At 51.9% G+C, this 18,978-nt stretch overlaps 1 protein-coding gene across 1 annotated transcript in view; it reads right to left on the bottom strand.

Annotated features, from left to right (window-relative positions):
* Window positions 1–17,975, bottom strand: part of AMPD1 (adenosine monophosphate deaminase 1) — a 34,049-nt gene extending 16,074 nt beyond the window's left edge. The window contains exons 1-7 of the mRNA XM_061566819.1: window positions 17,806–17,975; window positions 15,864–16,098; window positions 15,270–15,534; window positions 13,360–13,525; window positions 11,974–12,190; window positions 9,262–9,391; window positions 8,125–8,319 (exon numbers count right to left, since the gene is read on the bottom strand). Of these exons, the coding sequence (XP_061422803.1) occupies window positions 8,125–8,319; window positions 9,262–9,391; window positions 11,974–12,190; window positions 13,360–13,525; window positions 15,270–15,534; window positions 15,864–16,098; window positions 17,806–17,821 (1,224 nt within the window). The 5' untranslated portion in view covers window positions 17,822–17,975. The remainder of the gene's footprint in view (window positions 1–8,124; window positions 8,320–9,261; window positions 9,392–11,973; window positions 12,191–13,359; window positions 13,526–15,269; window positions 15,535–15,863; window positions 16,099–17,805) is intronic.
* Window positions 17,976–18,978: the final 1,003 nt, after the last annotated feature.

Genomic DNA, 18,978 nt, shown 5'->3' with positions numbered 1-18,978 from the left:
AACCGAGTGATGGTGCGCTTTGGAGGCTGACTTGACCTTTCAACCCTCGTCCAGAATAAAGAGAATGAGCATCGCTATACAAGGAGTCAAGCGGTGGAATGTTTACTAGGGGCTTCGCTCAGGTCCATCAGTACAGATGGACAACAACGCTATTTCCCATTTTATAAAGATGTAATGTAGTAACTCGGCGGGAGACGACTTCACGGGTAGCACATTCTTTATTTCACCAACTTGTAGTTACACGGATGACTAACACCCTACTTCGTTACACGGGTGACCAACACCCACTTAGCTACACGGGTGACGGACACCCACTCAGCTACAACTTCGTTACACGGGTGACCAACACCCACTTAGCTACACGGGTGACCAACACCCACTCAGCTACACGGGTGACCAACACCCACTCAGCTACACGGGTGACTAACACCCACTCAGCTACACGGGTGACTAACACCCACTCAGCTACACGGGTGACCAACACCCACTCAGCTGTACTGACACGGGCTCTTACGCCCCGTTGCCTTCCGGGACACACCCAGCCGGGGTGCCCGTCTCGGCTCTGGGTACCACCGTCCCGACCCACACGGGCGTCGGACTACGGTCCCCCCAGTCTCGGCTCCGAGCCACACAGGGCCCCTATCTCCTCCACCCCGTCTTCGGTCTTCAACTGGTTAACACTGACCACGAGTGCTCTCGCGCGTCCCCCTTTATACCCCTCCTGCGGACGTCGCTGAGAGTACCCACTTATCTGACCAATCACTGCGCACTCGCTACGATCCTCTCTTCCCAGCTTGTGTGAGCGCGCCTCACCACCGGCGCGCGCGTCCATGCCACGCCCACACTGCGTGCCCAACCCCGCGCCCCGTGATCCATCACTGCCGGCGCACGTCAATACCACCACTACATCACCCCCTACCACATAGCTCGCAGCCGACCCGGCTGCTAATAAACCATACAACACCCCTTCACTCCCATGTGTGCCCCGTAACATAACACAACCCCTAACAACACAACATGAACACCGCAATCCGCAAAACCCAGCAACCGCCCCACCCGCAACAAGAACAACATGCACAATCCGGCGAGTGGCAACGATACTGTGTATGCGGAAAGAGTAACAATAAAAAAAATTTCTTTAATCATTTTCTCTTCTTTTCTCTCCGACTCATGCAATGTCCCAATGTCCGAGCGTCCCTAGAACGTGACATTACCCCGGCAGAGGGGGAAGCCGGCAACGAAGTCGGGCTTTAACAAAAAAAGAATTTTTTTTTTTTTTTCATGAAAAGTGTTGCGTCCTTGATCGAGTCCGCCTTGCCGGACCGTCGTACGGCACAGGACGCAGTTGGCCATCCGGCAGCGCCGGCAGTTCAGGAAGGCATGGGCCAGGCATCGGGGCTCCGTGCGAGCCGCGGGGTTCCGGTTCCCGACGGTCAACAGCCGTCAGGTCCGAGACACCTGGGGGTGGGTCAGGTGGAGACACGTGAGGATCAGCCTGCGACACATCCCTCCCCGAGTCGACGGTCACATCACACGCTCGGTCGTCACGGCACAACCCGGGGTCACGCGGCGCCGCGTAGGGTTTCAGTCGGGAGGGGTGCACGTACCAACGGCGTTTTCCCCATTTAATCTGTATACTCTGGGGTCGTGCAACCCGCACAATTTCCACCGGTCCCCTCCATGGTCTCAACAGTTTGGGGGACGTAGCCAACGGTGCGTGTGGACAATGCAGCCAGGCCTTATCGCCCGGTTCCCAATTGTGCGTATGCACCTTCCGTTCATGCAATCGCTCGTTCGCGATCTGCCGAGAGCGTGAATTCAATCTCGCAGCCTCTCGCGCCTCAGCCAATTTGGCGATGTTAAACTTAATGTGGTCTGCCAATTTAGATTTTGCACGTGGCTGTGAAATCCCCAGTTGGACGTCCATGGCCGGATCAGCCTCCCGCCCATACATCAGAAAAAATGGAGAAAACCCCGTCGCCGCATGGGGTGCCATCCGATAGGCCGCTAGTACCCCCGGTACCTGTAAGTCCCAATCCACCTGGTCGTCGCATACCTGTTGGCACAGCATAGACGTAATCGTCCTGTTCAGACGTTCAACCATACCGTCAGTCTGCGGGTGGTACGGGGAGGTACGTACCTTCTTTGTACCCAACAGGTCGCACACCTCGCGCAACAAAACACTCGAAAAGTTTTTCCCTTGATCCGTGAGCAAGCGTTCGGGGGCGCCTTTGTCCAAAACGTAACCTTGGACAAAGGCGTCCGCCACTGCCGCAGCCGACTGGTTGGCGAGTGGCCACGCCATGGGCCAGCGGGTGAAGTACTCTACGCCAACCAGCAGGAACTTATTTCCCCGAGGTGTAGTGGGAAAGGGCCCCAAGATGTCTAGCGCGACCAATTCGTTCGTGCGCGAAACTTGAATGGATTGAAGCGGTGGATTAGCCGCTATTGGTGGCGGTTTTCTTTTAGCGCACCCTACACACCCCTTAAGAATGTTCGCCACGTCACTGCCCATCCCAGGCCAATAGTAGTCTCGCTGAATGAGGGCGAGCGTTTTGTGAAACCCCAGATGCATGAGTCGTTCATGGGCAGCCAGGACGACTTTACCCCGTACAGCAACCGGCACCACAAGCACGTGACGCCGGGACATGGAGTCCCACTTCATCAAGAGGCCCTGTCTGCACACCCAGGAACCGACCCGCGTTTCCCCGCCCTCGGGAACGTTAACCTTCCGACGTAGCGCGAGTAGGGAGCTGTCGGCCATTTGCAGACGGCCCCACTCGATGAGAGGCAATGCTAACAGCGAGTCCCTCCCCGTGGGGGCGTCGACCCCCGTATTATCCGTGGCGGCTAGCACCACTTCCGCGGGAACATCGACAGAAGGTTTACACCGCGCCGATCCCAACTGACATGCGCATTCCGTACGCGTCGGCAACCGTGACAATGCATCCGCATTCGAGTGGCGCAACCCCTTGCGGTAAATCGTCGTGAATTGGTAGTCCTGAAGGACCTCCAACCATCGGGACAATTGGCCGGATGGCTGCGCCACCCGCATAGCGTATTGGAGAGCCGCATGGTCCGTGCGAACCGTAAAGTGACGGCCATACAGATACGGCCTGAATTGCTGTATAAAAAACACAATCGCCAGCAATTCACGCCGTGTCACGCAGTAGCGTTGTTCCGCGGGGGACAGAACCCTGCTACCGTAGGCGACCACCCGTTCGACCCCCCCGACCACCTGTGAGAGCACTCCCCCGATACCCGTGTTACTGGCATCCGTGTCGAGCACAAACGGTTGCGTGAAATCGGGGTAACACAAGGGGGGAGCCTGCACCAAGGCGTCACGAAGGGAGCAGAACGCGGCCTCCTCCTCCGGCCCCCAGTGAAACCGCACCCCTTTAGCCGTCAAGGCGTGCAGGGGCCTGGCTATGGTGGCAAACTGTTTGACAAAACGACGGTAATAGGAGGCAAATCCTATGAAGCTGCGGACTTCAGTAACAGAGGTCGGTGTTGGCCATGAGCCGACGCATTGCGTCTTAGCAGGGTCCGTCGAGATCCCCGAACGGCTAACGATATGGCCCAAATACCTGACCGATTCCCGAAGCAGAAAACATTTAGCCGGTTTAAATTTAAGCTTCGCGGAACGCATCCTGAGAAACACTGCCCTCAGTCGCTGGAGGTGCTCCTCAAAAGTTCGGCTGAAAACGATGATATCATCGAGGTAAATCAAACAGGTGTCCCATTGAAGGCCTGACAAAACCAATTCCATGAGCCTCTGGAACGTGGCAGGAGCGGAATGTAAACCCATGGGCAATCGGTTGAACTCAAATAGGCCTCCCGGTGTCCGGAAAGCGGTTTTAGGTTTTGATTCGTCATCGAGGGGCAATTGCCAAAATCCCGAAAGCAAATCGAGCGTCGAAAAAAACTGTGCTCCTGCCAAGGCATCCAGCGACTCATCCATCCTGGGGAGCGGATACGCATCGGCCATTGATATTTTGTTTAGGCGGCGGAAATCAACACAGAACCGCAGGGATCCATCCTGTTTTTTAACCAAGACGATAGGAGCACCCCACGGACTGGAAGAGGGCGCAATGATGTCGGCCGCCAACATGTCATTTACTGCCGACTGCACATGCTCCTTCTCGGCTGGACTGAGCCGGAAGGGATTCTGTCGAATAGGGGCCGCGTCCCCAGTCTCTATGTGGTGGCGCAACAGGTCTGTGCAGCCAATGTCGTACTTGTGCCTGCTAAACACGTCAGCGAACTCGAGCAGCAAGCCCCTCAATGCACCCAACTGCACACTGGACAAGGTACTGGACCCGGCACACAACGAGTCCAACCACTCCGTCCCCTCCTCACTTTGGGGATGCGTATCGACACGCGAATCGGCGTGAGCAACGAGCTGTTCCTCGACGGGTAGCGGCGCGGCGTGAGCGAGCACCGTTCCCTGCGTAATCACGGCCGGCCGCGACCCCGTATTCAGGACCACAACGAACGGCTCACTGTCCCCCCTCACCATGGTCTGGGCCACCGCTAAGTCGAGGTCCCCCTTAGCCCTGTTAGACGGCCCCAATAGAACTCCCTGCGCCCCCGCATCCTGCCCCAAGGGGTTTTCTCAACCGAAGGGGTACCAACATTTGCGATCCCGGGGGCACCTGTACAGTCCGGGTTGCCAGCGCCTGCACCGTCGCACAAGCCGTGCGTATCTTATTTGGACTCTTCAAAAACTCAACCCGCCGACCCGATGGAAGCTCAATGCAGGCCTGGTCTATGAGAATTTTTATGGGCATTTTAGACAGAAAGTCCGTGCCTAGTAAACAAGGAACGGCCAACGATGATGATACAAAAATAGGACCCGCCAATTTAATGTCGCCAATACAAATATTCGCCCGAATCTGGCCGATGATTCCCAAAGATCCCCCGTTTGCCGCGTAAAATGGTACGTCCACCGGCAGAAGTGGTCGACATTGTACGGGAAGAATATTATAAATAAGGTCCGAAATAATAGTGGCCGACGCACCCGTGTCCACGAGCACCCGGACCTCAACCCCGTCAATGTACCCCGTTACCACGGACGACCCGGCCGACGCAGCCACAATCCTGTGGGCTAATTCGGACCACTCGACTGCCTTCGGGCCGTACGCGGACCCCTCTCGCCGAACCGAACCCCCGGCGCCCATACACGGTCCCCCCACCGCTAAGCGGCGACCCGAACGTGCCGTGCGTGTGGACCGAACGTGTGAGGTGCCGCGACTTGCCGGGTTCAGTTGGGATGTCTTGAGTCCCTGGTCGTCGTCCGGACGTGGTCCCGCGGTGCGTTGACGCGGGGCCCGGCACCCCGACGCGACGTGGCCCCGAAGGCCGCAGTTGTAGCAGACGACGAGGGACGTCGTAGGTTTCGGTTGCTCCAGCTTGCGGGAGGAGCGTGTGGGCGAACGACCTCCCGTTCTCCACTCCCCCGGCCTCGAACCAGCGAAGGCCTCCTCCCGAGGCACAGCAGTTTGAGGTCCGATGATCGTGGCGGCTGGTGCCCCGTTCTCCACCGATGCGCAGACGACCGTCGGCTTCCGCTGTAGGACCTCGTAAGCGTGGATACTCGTGGCAATCCCCAGGGAGCAGATGTCCATCTCGTCCGCCGTATTAATGGGAACTCCCAATCCGTGAGCCAGCGCCAGCAGCTGCTCCGTCACCATGGCGTCCTTCCCCTCCTTGTCCATGCGGGGAAAAGCTGAATCTGCCAGGGCGAGCAGCGCCGTGCGATAGGCGAGCGTTGTTTCTCCAACCACCTTCCGCCGATCGTAGAACTGGTGGCGACAGGTCGAGGGCGGCCCGAACACCTTGGCCAACAGGTGCAGCGCGGCCTGGAGCGTTGAGCGGGACGACCTCGGGGCAGACGTGAAGGCCGCAAGCGCGTCGTCGTCGAGCATCGCTGGCAGCGCGCGCAGGGCAGTGGTGTCGGACCACCCCGACATTTCTTGATGCGCGATGAACCGTCGCTGGAAGGCTCCCCAGTCGCCCCCGTCCGCCTTGAACACCGACAGCGCGGGCAATCGTTGCTGGAGAACTCGATCGTCGTCGTCGTTGGAACGATTTTCCCGCGCGCCGCTGTGGTTGTAGAAAATGTCGGCTCCCTCTGCAGGCGCAAAATGGAGAGCTCCGGCGCTCGCCGATGACGCGGGCTGCGCTGTGTGGAGACCTCTGGCCACGTGGTGTCCGCGTTTCCCGCCAACCGGAGGCGGACCCTCAAAAATGGCGCCAACTCCCAAACTTTTGGCGCGAAACGCCTTATGGCGGGAACCCTCCAGCCGCGCCGCCTCTTCCAACCCCGCAGGCGTTCCACCGGCCGCTGGAACGGAGATCTCCGCCAAGATCGCAGCGGCGGCGAGCAGCAACTCCGCCAGGCGGGAGTGTGCGTCCTGCAGGCTGGTGTCGGAGGCGGGCGGAGCATCGGCCATTTCCGCGAAGTGCTGCATCGGCGGCAACTCCTCGTCCTCTCCTCCCGAGGGTGGTGTCACCGGTACGTCGTCGTCTCCCCGGTCTTGCACGTGGGAACGAGAAGTCTTCCTTGTGTCCATTCTCCTTGAAGACAGGTTTACTTCTGACGCCAGTTGTAATGTAGTAACTCGGCGGGAGACGACTTCACGGGTAGCACATTCTTTATTTCACCAACTTGTAGTTACACGGATGACTAACACCCTACTTCGTTACACGGGTGACCAACACCCACTTAGCTACACGGGTGACGGACACCCACTCAGCTACAACTTCGTTACACGGGTGACCAACACCCACTTAGCTACACGGGTGACCAACACCCACTCAGCTACACGGGTGACCAACACCCACTCAGCTACACGGGTGACTAACACCCACTCAGCTACACGGGTGACTAACACCCACTCAGCTACACGGGTGACCAACACCCACTCAGCTGTACTGACACGGGCTCTTACGCCCCGTTGCCTTCCGGGACACACCCAGCCGGGGTGCCCGTCTCGGCTCTGGGTACCACCGTCCCGACCCACACGGGCGTCGGACTACGGTCCCCCCAGTCTCGGCTCCGAGCCACACAGGGCCCCTATCTCCTCCACCCCGTCTTCGGTCTTCAACTGGTTAACACTGACCACGAGTGCTCTCGCGCGTCCCCCTTTATACCCCTCCTGCGGACGTCGCTGAGAGTACCCACTTATCTGACCAATCACTGCGCACTCGCTACGATCCTCTCTTCCCAGCTTGTGTGAGCGCGCCTCACCACCGGCGCGCGCGTCCATGCCACGCCCACACTGCGTGCCCAACCCCGCGCCCCGTGATCCATCACTGCCGGCGCACGTCAATACCACCACTACAAAGACACCATGGCTTCGACTCGGCGTTAGTTGATGCTTTTGCACAATGTCTGCCTAGCAGGGGTGACGTGGTCCATGAGTAGTCGCATTTGCCGCTTGTTGCACAGATTCCTGGCTCGAAACCAGCGGGCCGCCCTGGTTCACACTGTGGGTTACGGACCATAAGGTATGCACCACCTGCTGCACAATGAACATTAAACAACGTCTGATTGTATTCACAACGAGTAGGAAATTGTGTTGCCGGCGTCACGGGGTGACCCGCAAATTACTCCAAATTAGCAACATTACTCCCTACTGGTAGCGTATATGCATCTGTGAAACACGGCGTCTTTGTGATAGCCCTGTGCTATAAGAATGGCACGAATACCAAATAACTATTATTAGCGATTCATTATTTAGTGCTGGAACGATAAAAAAAAATCACGCACTTAAGCCACATATAAACATTTATCCCGCTTTGGCGTGAAAAATGAATGGACCCCCTTCCGCAAAGAAACTCTGCAGCCAATCAGTAGCTGGGGGAATGCCACTAAAAAACGGGAGCCGAATTCGCTAACGTGGGCACGACGCATCGAGCCAGTCATCCAAGCGCACACGAGTAGACACACACTCGCTAAGGCAATTGTGAGACAACTCTACACAGAGAGTAACACGACAGACGGACGGGGGGTGGAGGAAGATCGCTCGATTTATCTGTCCGCCACTCCCAACGGTAGGCCTTTGAGGGCCCGAGGGAGAACGTTGCAGAGGCGTCAGTGCGGCGAGAGGCGAGCTTTACCGCGTGCACGTCCAGTGAGTCGACCGTCAGATCGTTAGGGTGCAGCTTGAGGCTTTCGAAGAGCTGGCGCAGGGTGACGGGCACGCCGTCCTTGACGCGCACCACACGCTCTGGGTCAACCAGATACGAGTGCTTGATGAAACGCAGCAGGTGCTTCTGGTTCATGCAGGCTGCGGCGTGGATGTGCGTGTCCACCTGTGCGCAGCAGCCGCACCTCCAATTAAGCACGGCCGGCTATGTACGATACGGAAGAAGTTCAACATACGTAAATATGCGCGCGCGGCCGTTCATCGGCAACAACGCCAAGGCAACTGCTGTGCAAGTTCGAGTTCGGATGTTCCCTGGTATGTAATCATTCGTGTGATGCTCTTTTACCGAGTCTTGCATGAAAGTTATTTTTCTCATTGTTATTCCGAAATAAAAAAAATTCACACCATATTTTGCCCATTTTATGGCACCGATGATTTTGTACCGTGAGTTTCCTCCTCGTATTCCACTCTCGAGGTGTCTTTCGTCACGCGGTGCCTTCACCTGAGTCTCCAGGTAACTGGTATATTAGGCCAGGTGTTGAGTGACCTTGTGCCCACTTGGGACAGTTGCCACTGGGGGCGCTCTTCGAATTTGTTAGAGAATAAAGTCTTTTATGGCACGTCGAAACCTCTTGAGATTCCCCAGGATAAAGGAGGGCGCTCTATCAGAAACAAATTGTCATAGTTATACAGTCTGTTCTTCTATATCGCGGTAGTTGCGTTCCTGAAGAACACCGCATTGTGTAAAAATCGCGTTATAATAAATAATATAATATAGGGTAAAGAACAGTCTGCAATAAAACGTAAGATGCGTATGCAGGCTGAACAAAGACTGAGGCGCGTGAGTAGTGTCGAGAAGCATCCAGCAGCATCACGCCTTGTGTGATGATGCTACACAGAGGCGGCCGTACGACTGCTTATTTCTACGCGTGCGACGTAGTTCCATTTTCTCGATTGTGTTATATCCAATTCGTATCCACGTCATAAAAAATGTGTTCCATAAACATTGGTAACGTTGTATCCAATTCGCGTTATGAAAACAACATGCGGCATTACAGGACAACAGACTGTACAGGTCCTCCCGAGCCCGTGGATATGGACGATGCACCTTTCTGACGTTGTAGAAGTCTCTGTGTGCCACCTCCTTCAGCTCTTTCATCTCCGCCATCTCGTTGAGCATCTCATGCAAGTTGAACTTTGACCCCAGGAAGTTGAGCCGTCGGTGGCAAAAGGTCTTTCTGTTGGGCGTTGTCAACGTAGGAACAGAGGTTTGTAATTAGGGCGATGCATTCAGAAACTAACAATTGTGCAAAAAATAGGCAAAAATACCAACGTATATGACTCCACGTAGTGTAACACTGGCATGTACAGTGAGGGAAAAAAGTATTTGATCCCCTGCTGATTTTGGACGTTTGCCCACTGACAAAGACATGATCAGTCTATAATTTTAATGGTAGGTGTATTTGAACAGTGAGAGAGAGAATAACAACAACAAAATCCAGAAAAATGCATGTCAAAAATGTTATACATTGATTTGCATTTTAACGAGGGAAATAAGTATTTGACCCCTTTGCAAAACATGACTTAGTACTTGGTGGCAAAACCCTTGTTGGCAATCACAGAGGTCAGACGTTTCTTGTAGTTGGCCACCAGGTTTGCACACATCTCAGGAGGGATTTTGTCCCACTCCTCTTTGCAGATCTTCTCCAAGTCATTAAGGTTTCGAGGCTGACGTTTGGCAACTCGAACCTTCAGCTCCCTCCACTGGTACAAAATCTGACACCTTTATACAAGGCATCATACTTGCAATAACCTCAACACAAGAAGTCAAAATGCAAACATGATGCCTTGTGCCAGTTAAAAGGGTTAAAACCTATTACTATATTTTGCCACTGGTAAAGGAGATCTCATCGTGTAAATGCTTACCCTGAGCTCTCAATACTCTGATAGTGCGCTTTCTTTGAGTTGTACGCCTTTTGGCGTCATCTGGTCCAACACCAATGGAGACTAGGCTCTAAAGAAAGCTGTCTCGGGTGTGGACCAACCAACTTCAAGGACAGTGCATATCATTATCATCATCAGAGTTGTTTCTTTTTGTTTGCATTTTGACTTCTTGTGTTGAGGTTATTGCAAACATAATGATTTTGTACCAGTTGAAAGGGTAAAAACCTACTACTATATTTTGCCACTGGTAAAGGAGATCTCATAGTGTCTTCTCAAATCATTAAGGTTTCGAGGCTGACGTTTGGCAACTCGAACCTTCAGCTCCCTCCACAGATTTTCTATGGGATTAAGGTCTGTAGACTGGCTAGGCCACTCCAGGACCTTAATGTGCTTCTTCTTGAGCCACTCCTTTGTTGCCTTGGCCGTGTGTTTTGGGTCATTGTCATGCTAGAATACCCATCCACGACCCATTTTCAATGCCCTGGCTGAGGGAAGGAGGTTCTCACCCAAGATTTGACGGTACATGGCCCCGTCCATCGTCCCTTTGATGCGGTGAAGTTGTCCTGTCCCCTTAGCAGAAAAACACCCCCAAAGCATAATGTATCCACCTCCATGTTTGACGGTGGGGATTGTGTTCTTGGGGTCATAGGCAGCATTCCTCCTCCTCCAAACACGGGGAGTTGAGTTGATGCCAAAGAGCTCCATTTTGGTCTCATCTGACCACAACACTTTCACCCAGTTGTCCTCTGAATCATTCAGATGTTCATTGGCAAACTTCAGACGGGCATGTATATGTGCTTTCTTGAGCAGGGGGACCTTGCGGGCACTGCAGGATTTCAGTCCTTCACGGCATAGTGTGTTACCAACTGTTTTCTTGGAGTTGCAATGATCATTGCAACTCCACGAGGTGAGATCTTGCATGGAGCCCCAAGCCGATAGAGATTGACAGTTCTTTTGTGTTTCTTCCATTTGTGAATAATCGCACCAACTGTTGTCACCTTCTCACCAAGCTGCTTGGTGATGGTCTTGTAGCCCATTCCAGCCTTGTGTAGATCTACAATCTTGTCCCTGACATCCTTGGAGAGCTCTTTGGTCTTGGCCATGGTGGAGAATTTGGAATCTGATTGATTGATTGCTTCTGTGAACAGGTGTCTTTTATACAGGTAATAAAGCACTCCCTTTAAGAGTGTACTCCTAATCTCAGCTCGTTACCTGCATAAAAGACACGTGGGAGCCAGAAATCTTTCTGATTGAGAGGGGGTCAAATACTTATTTCCCTCATTAAAATGCAAATCAATTGATAACATTTTTGACATGCGTTTTTCTGGATTTTGTTGTTGTTATTCTGTCTCTCACTGTTCAAATAAACCTACCATTAAAATTATAAATTGATCATTTCTTTGTCAGTGGGCAAACGTACAAAATCAGCAGGGGATCAAATACTTTTTCCCTCACTGTATATAATTTCAGTTTAACACATAGGCTTTCACGACAAATATTATCCATAATTACGTTTTTTTCGGTTATTATTGCTTAAAAATTGGACTTTCTTCACAATTCTTGCTATCGCCCAATGACGCTGGTTGTAATCACCAGCAACACGTCGTACTCGAATTGTAAATGTTATGGGTTTACTCTCAAACACATCGGTGTGCTGAAGTAGTAACTAATTATCACGTTTTGTTTAAGTGACAAACCTTGCTAAATTGGCTGTGTCGGGTGGTGGCAGGTTTAACGACACATTAATATTTACGCGATGTAACCAAAAATGAAACCCAATTTATCATGGATAAATAATTTCAGTTATCTTGAAAGATGTGGTTCTCTTGAGAGGGGCAGCTGCCATACGACACAGTGGGATGGTAGCTGGACGCACGTTGGCCCGTCGGCGATGAGCGTGAGCAGGAAGTTCATGTCGTCGATGAAGGTGTCAATGTCCGGGTAGGGCAGTGGGTGCAGTGCCTCTTTATCTCCAGCACCGCCACTGGACACGTGCACCACGCCGTCCCGCGAGGTGACCTTGTAGCCCAGGTCCTCCGGGATGCCCCCCAGCGACAGGGGGTCCTCTCCCTTCTTGGGCGGAGCAGTGAACACTGTGGGTGGGACAAGTTGGTGGCTGATTTGGCTTCGACTAAGGGTGGAGATTCTGCAAGGCCAGTCCTCATGGCCACACTTTACCATGCAATTGCTCCAGCATCCATATCCCATCGACCCACACGACTGTGCAGTACACCGAATTTAAGTTGTACTGCTTGCAGCTCTAAGTTTGGAGCCTGAGGTTTTTTTAAAGATACATTTCAATTAAAAATTTCCCGCCAAATAATAGTCGCTATTTTGTTAATGTTCAGTACCGATTTGTTACCTACTATGGTTGTGGATATTCCATCACTACTACATGATGAAACATGTTGAGATTTGATATTTGAATCATCAGCATTAGCCAGGAGTAAAGGGCAATTCCAGAGTGACAGTCAAAGTCAAAGGGCTGCTTTTAAGTTGAGCTGCATTCGAATGGAGAAGTAAAACCACGAATCTGCTTGGCACAACAATGTAATTTTAGCTGCCATGAATCAGCTGTGTTACTAATCTGAGGGGGCATTGAAGAGGCATTGAAGAGGCATTGAAGAAGCTTGGTTTTCCTTTCAATGCCAAAGCCGTCTTCTTTAAAACTGAACAATAATTATTCTAGTAAAACACACAAACTCAGCCGAGATCGGAATCCCGCTGCCGTCATATGTGGGGTGAGCACCCAGTTTCTACCACACTGAACACAATGGATTTGAATGTAAAGCAGTCTTTGTGATTGATGGTGCAGCACTCACGGATGCACACCAGTCACCTCCCTATCTCTCTTATATGCCGAGGACTTTATCAACCAGACTGCCTGGTTTGTCTCCTCTACACTATGCTCAACCACCGCACTGCTTCTTTCCTCCTTGCTTCCCTTTAGAATTCCCTCCCATTGTATATTTTCCTACGTTTTTAGAACCTTGCTCAGTGTAATGAATGTAGTATTGTTTGTTATTGGCCGCAAATTATTTTTTGGGCATTTCGTCACGTGCTTAGCAGCCATGATACAAACTCTCGTTCTGTACGTGAGAAGGGATGCTTGAGCGGTGTTGTGGGAATCATACATCCGCTGGCTGTATCAGAGTCACGATGCCCCTGCCTGTGTAGTCCCAGTGCCATATGCCAGGGCCTAGAGCCACGATTCTCCCAATCCGGTAGAAAGGAACCAACAGGGGCCACCACAATAACTCACCGGGCAGAACCTGGTCACTGTCGTGCCATGCTTCTCCTTCTATGGTGCGCAAATAACGCGATGTGGTGCACGGGAAGCGCTGGAAGGAGAGGCGCATGTACTTCTCACGGATGAGCAGTGCGCGGTACAGGCCCTGGCCTGCCTCTGCCAGGTCCTCCAGAGTCACCTGCATCGCACATGGAACAGAGGTCCCATTGGGCCTGGGATAAGACTGCGGTGAGGGCAGGTCCCAGCACGTGAGCTCTATAAGGGTAAACATGTCATGATTAATGTTAAAGTTGATGTGCATTAGCTTGGCAGCACCCACATATTGAGTATACGTCTGGCCACACCAAAAAAAACTTTAGTAGATGCCTGGATCTCATCTGGTTCCTACATTTTAGTGACGTAGATATCGAAGCGAAACCACCACCAGAGTTGGCGTAGACCCTGAAACCTCCACCGCGAGAAGGCACTAATTGCACGGCACATCCGGGTTTATTTGCACAAGGGACGCTAAGAGACAGTGTCTCGAGCTCCAGAGTACCATCGATTATCCTCGAAACGAACAGGCCCCTTGCACTATCCCCCACTTGAAGGGAGGCAGATTAACTTTGACGTCAGTCCTAAAACTCTCGAGCTCATACAGATCAGAATCAGCATTTAGGCTGCAGGAGGAATCCGATGAGGTAATGCAACTCTTTTTCACAGATGTCCAGTATGGGTGGTGCAGCGAGTTACAACAGCAGAGAGTGCAACAAGAACACCACGATTGGAGTGCGGAATAGAGACAAGGGTAATCAAGTCACTAAAAGTAAATTAAAAACTGCGTATTGTATAAGTCCGACTTAGCAATTTTGGATAAGGCTAACTGCCCATGAATAGCAAATGGGGTAGGAGAAGAGAGAAGAGGTTCCAATGGCTCACTGGGAGCCGAGCTCACATGAAGGGGTACGGCAGTGAGAGTTGGGGACCATCGGTCTCGATTGGGTGTCGCTATACCAGAGAGGTCCAGACTCGCCGGACGAACGTCCTAGATTCTCAAAATATCCTGGCAGGTGCGATAGCGACAATAAAGTGGGTTCTCGATGCGTGGTGTGCAAGTGACGAGTTGTTATCGGTTCAAATAGCGGCTGCATCGCCACCGCCATTGCAACACCACCAACAACAACAGCTGGTGCCATGCATGGCATCACTCCCCCGACTGTGCTGCCACAGCCCTCGCCCAGCACGGCAGGCGGCGGTGTCACCTCTCACTGGCCCCTCGTCCTCACGTCACGGGATGCCAAAATAGAATTCCGCCGTGCGCCTGCTACCCCCCCGACCCTCTTCCCCCCTCTCTCCCGTCTCCCCCACCTCTCTCCCGTCTCCCCCTGCCTCGTTTCCCAAAACGCTGCCCCCTAGCCCCCCACCACTCGGCTTATTAGCGCCTAGGTGTTGCTGGCTGCAACAAAAAAAATCAGCCATTGTGAATTTCATGCAACTTGGCAGAACCACGAAATTAGAACTGTGGCAGGGGCCGGGAACCTGCGGCTCCGGAGCCGCATGCAGCTCTTTAATGATCGCTTTGTCACGTTATTTATTAAGGAGCACTGTCGCGTATTTAGGTCCATTGCGGCTCTTGAAATATTCAGGTTTTTCTTCACCGAATTCGAAAAAAAAATATTTTGTTGTTATTTTGGTTGCCCACCACTGCCCTATGTGTTCCTCCTAATTCTCGACTCTGGCTTCAAGAGGATTTACTGTAAATGCAATTGTTACAATCAGTGCCAGCCACTCACATACTGTATATATAATTGTATCTGCGTAGATTCAAAGCCATGCTGTGAATGCGATGGCTCAAAGATTGACGCAGGGATTTTGAGCCCCTTGAGAGAAACAAAACCCCACACGCAGCCAATAAGAAACACATGACCACGCAAAGAACTCACGCCTGCAGCGTAGTCCCCCATGACAATCATGCGTTGGAAGTCGGGCACGTCAGAGTAGGCTGGTTGCATGGCCAGCATTTGTGGCACATCGTTCGCAGGCGAGTGCGGAGACGTGCCGGGGGAGTGCGCGGCAGAAGAGACGGGAGAGTGAGGGAAGGGAGAGATCGGAGAGTGGGGGAAGTTGCTGGGCGACACAGGCCGGGCCACGCCATCTGCGCCAACAATGGTCACTGAGATGGTGTGGGTCCGGAGAAGTCTCTTCTTTCTGCAGCAGAGAACAATTCAGCCTTACAAACTGTTCTGTAAACCAAAGCATGCGCCTTTGCTTGCAAGTGACGCGAATATCACCCACAGGCAATTTGAGGCTCAAAAATTCAGCAATATCGTGTTAAATAGTCAAAACAATATCATAATGCTGAGGCCAAAACATTTCCATGGTTGCCGAGTGTAATACTTACTGCCTATTTAAATAGCACACAGGGAATGGATGTATTTTTGTAAAAGCCTGAATGTGAAGAGCAGATGCTTTAAAAGGTCTCGCAATGGAGGTGAACTATGGGACGCAAGCCGCGTCCCCTCATGCGGCGCTTGCACCTCTTTCCCACGGCATCGGGGTCGCTCTCCTTCAGAAGCTGCCTCTCCTTGGCCTCGCGGTGACCGATCGGGCAGTGCTCAGGGACGTCAAATATAGAGATCTCCTCCTTTGTGTCCTCTGCTCCGAAGGCCGAGGCGAAGATGTGCTCGGCGCGGGCGCGCATTTGCTGCCCGAGCTTCTGCGACTCGGCCTTTGGGAAGGCCTTGTGGGGCTCACGGGCCCCCGCTCCTTCTCCTGATGGATCGGCGGACAGAGGAAAAATGAACTTTTAAGCCTTATTTAAAAACAAACAAAATGTTTTTTTTTTAAGCAAGTTGTTGTTGTTGTCCATCCCCAACGTATTTCTGACGCAGTGAAAATTGGCGAGTCTGAACCACTTTAAAATTAAATTCGAATTTTGCTTTCACCCCCATACGGAGCTCATAATGATGAAATTTAATAACATAACGGCGGGTTATTAATCCTCTATTCTGGCTCATGAAAATATTGAACAAGTCTGTTGTGTGAAGGAGTAGTGTAGCGGTTAGTGCTACGCTTCGCTACGAAAGCGGCAACCCCGAGTTCGATTCTTGCTCACGGCCAACACCAGTCCATTATGTGGGGTGTAAACATCACCATTGGGGAGACAAAGGCGGCCGGGCGTGATGTTGGCCACCCACAACACCCTTATGTGCCGTCCCGGCCTTCATAAGTGCTCCTCGCTAACAGCACTTGCTCATCCAGTTTGTTAGAGCTACACGGGGGTCTTTGTGTTACCAACCTGGCGACCAAAGTTCAATTCCCGCTCACTATCAACACCAGCGACGATTGTCTGAATGGGACCTGGGCTTCCCCTAGGCCGACTCAGCCTCAAATGAGTATCTGGTGCGGTGTGTAAACATCGCTACTGGGGAGACAAAGGCGGCCAGGCATGTGCCGTGCTGACCTTCATAGGCGTTGCTCGCTAACAGCACTTGCCTCAAGAGCATGTTAAGGCTACACGGGGGATCTTTGTAGTTGGGGTGTGTGTGTCTTTGTGTTCGTGCTCCCGTGTGTGAACAATTGTGGTGGCTCATTACCCCCCTTCCGACGACAAGCTCGCATCAGGACTCAAGGTAAGTGAATATAAAACAGCTTTTTTCTATTTATGTTACTTTATTTTACGTTTTATTTACTATGCAGTATATATAATTTCAGTTTTACATGCAAATGTACAATATTTATTTTTAATGAGTTTAACAATGCTTCCCTTTTTGTAGAACCGTAACACACGCCATGATACTGACCGTATGTGCATTTAAATAAAGTGCATTATTGTGTTCCGACTTACGAACCGTTTGATGTACGAATGGGTCCCAGGAGCGAATTGGGATTGTAACTTGATGACTGTCATATCTTATGAAAGCTCGTATGATAAGTGTGGATGTTTGTAAGTATGGGAATACATATTTAGCCATTTGAGTTCCACATAAGAACATCCGATTGGTAGGGTAATTAACTTGAAATATCGCACCATGATCACAACGCAGGCGTGTCTTACACTGCTCTGGGATTAACAATCAATTGTTTTAAACCATTCCGTTAAATTAAGCTGAAAATATTGCGTCTGAATTTTAACGGAAGCGTTCATAAAAAAAGTGAACGCAAATTACTTTGCTCGCAGCTTGCTGTGATATGTCCAGTGACGCAGCTCCTCTTTTTCTGGCGGAGGTAAACACATCACGCCACGTATAGAGTGCAGTGCAATTCAGGACACGTTATGGAGTATTTAGCATTGGGGTGGTGAGCAGTACTGCTCAATCTTGAACTGTACGTTCATATTCAACTCCACTGTCGCATGCCATGGATGAAAAGTCAGACACACCGAAAGTTACAGACGGTCTAAATTTTGCGCTATTTATAACTCTACAAATATTCCACCCATGTTGTGTTGGGCGCCCGAATCGAGCGACGTGACCCTACCGGCTGAGTGGAACATCGTCTCTCGTTTGCGTCCAGGTGCGTGTGGATGAGTCGAACCGCTCCTGCGCCGTGCCTCGTGCTCGCAGGTTCAGGCGCCTGTGTGCATCCCAGCTCAGCACACGGGCCTCTTGAACCCCCCTCACACGTTGCCGTGCTCCAACGGGGTCCTCCCTCCCTACGTGAGGGGCCATGGCTGAATGTCATAAGCACGCAGATAATAATAGCCGCTTCCATGCATCCGACATGCGCGTTTATTTCGAGTTCGTCCATACTCCATGGCAAGGCTGCTGTGTGTGAGCAGCAGTCAAAAACCTGTGGACACTGGGAGTTACATTATGCCATTTTGACATCGTTGCATTTCATCCACATCCACTAGAGTGAGGTCACACTGAAAGACATGGGTTCTTCAGGCTTGCATTCTTCTGCTGGCAGAATTCTTCTAAAAATCGCATTGGTGAACGATCCGGAGGAAAATGACGCTACATTCTAACTTTGGATGTTTTTTGTGTTCACAAATCAACTGCAGATGATTCAATATGGATATATGATGCAATACAACGCCTATTAACTGCGATAAAATGGCATCCCCATTGCGAATTAGCAAGTATGTGTGTATGTATGTTGACCTTTCGCACCGTATGTAGCCAACCGTGCTAATTGGAGGTGCGGGATAAGTAGAGCTCGTCATCCCCAAAAAATCGTCTCATGGTAATTGCAGAAAATAAGATAAAAGTCATAAAGCTTCTATTCTTTGGGTTTTTCGGTAAAGTCACGTTTCGATCGCAACACAAGCGACCGACCACCTGATGACGGTCGCTTGTGTAGTGGTGATACGCGCTGGGGTAGGGATCGTGTGCCAGCGCGTAGTGATTGGCTGTGTGGGTGGTGACGCGCGCTGACGGTGAAGGATCAGGGGTCAGCGCGGGGTCGTGGGTTATGTGGTGCTGATTGGCTGTGTGCCGGTGACGCGCTTGAGAGGGAGTGATCGGGTGGCAGCGCGGTGTGATTGGTTGGGTAGTGGTAACACGCGCTGGGGAAAACGGATCGTAGGAACAGCGCGTCGTCATTGGTTAACTAAGGAGTGATGCTCACGTCGAGGTCCGCATCCGCTCCGTCTCCCGTGAGCGGGGACTATATAAGGGGATGCACACAGGCGCACGGGCAGTGTGTAAC

This window comes from Lethenteron reissneri, chromosome 37 (genome assembly GCF_015708825.2).
Source record: "Lethenteron reissneri isolate LAM-NWPU_2019-01 chromosome 37, ASM1570882v1, whole genome shotgun sequence".
In the NCBI taxonomy this organism is placed as follows: Eukaryota; Metazoa; Chordata; class Hyperoartia; order Petromyzontiformes; family Petromyzontidae; genus Lethenteron; species Lethenteron reissneri.
Note: the sequence above shows the minus strand (reverse complement) of the source record. Positions and strands in the feature narration are given on the sequence as shown.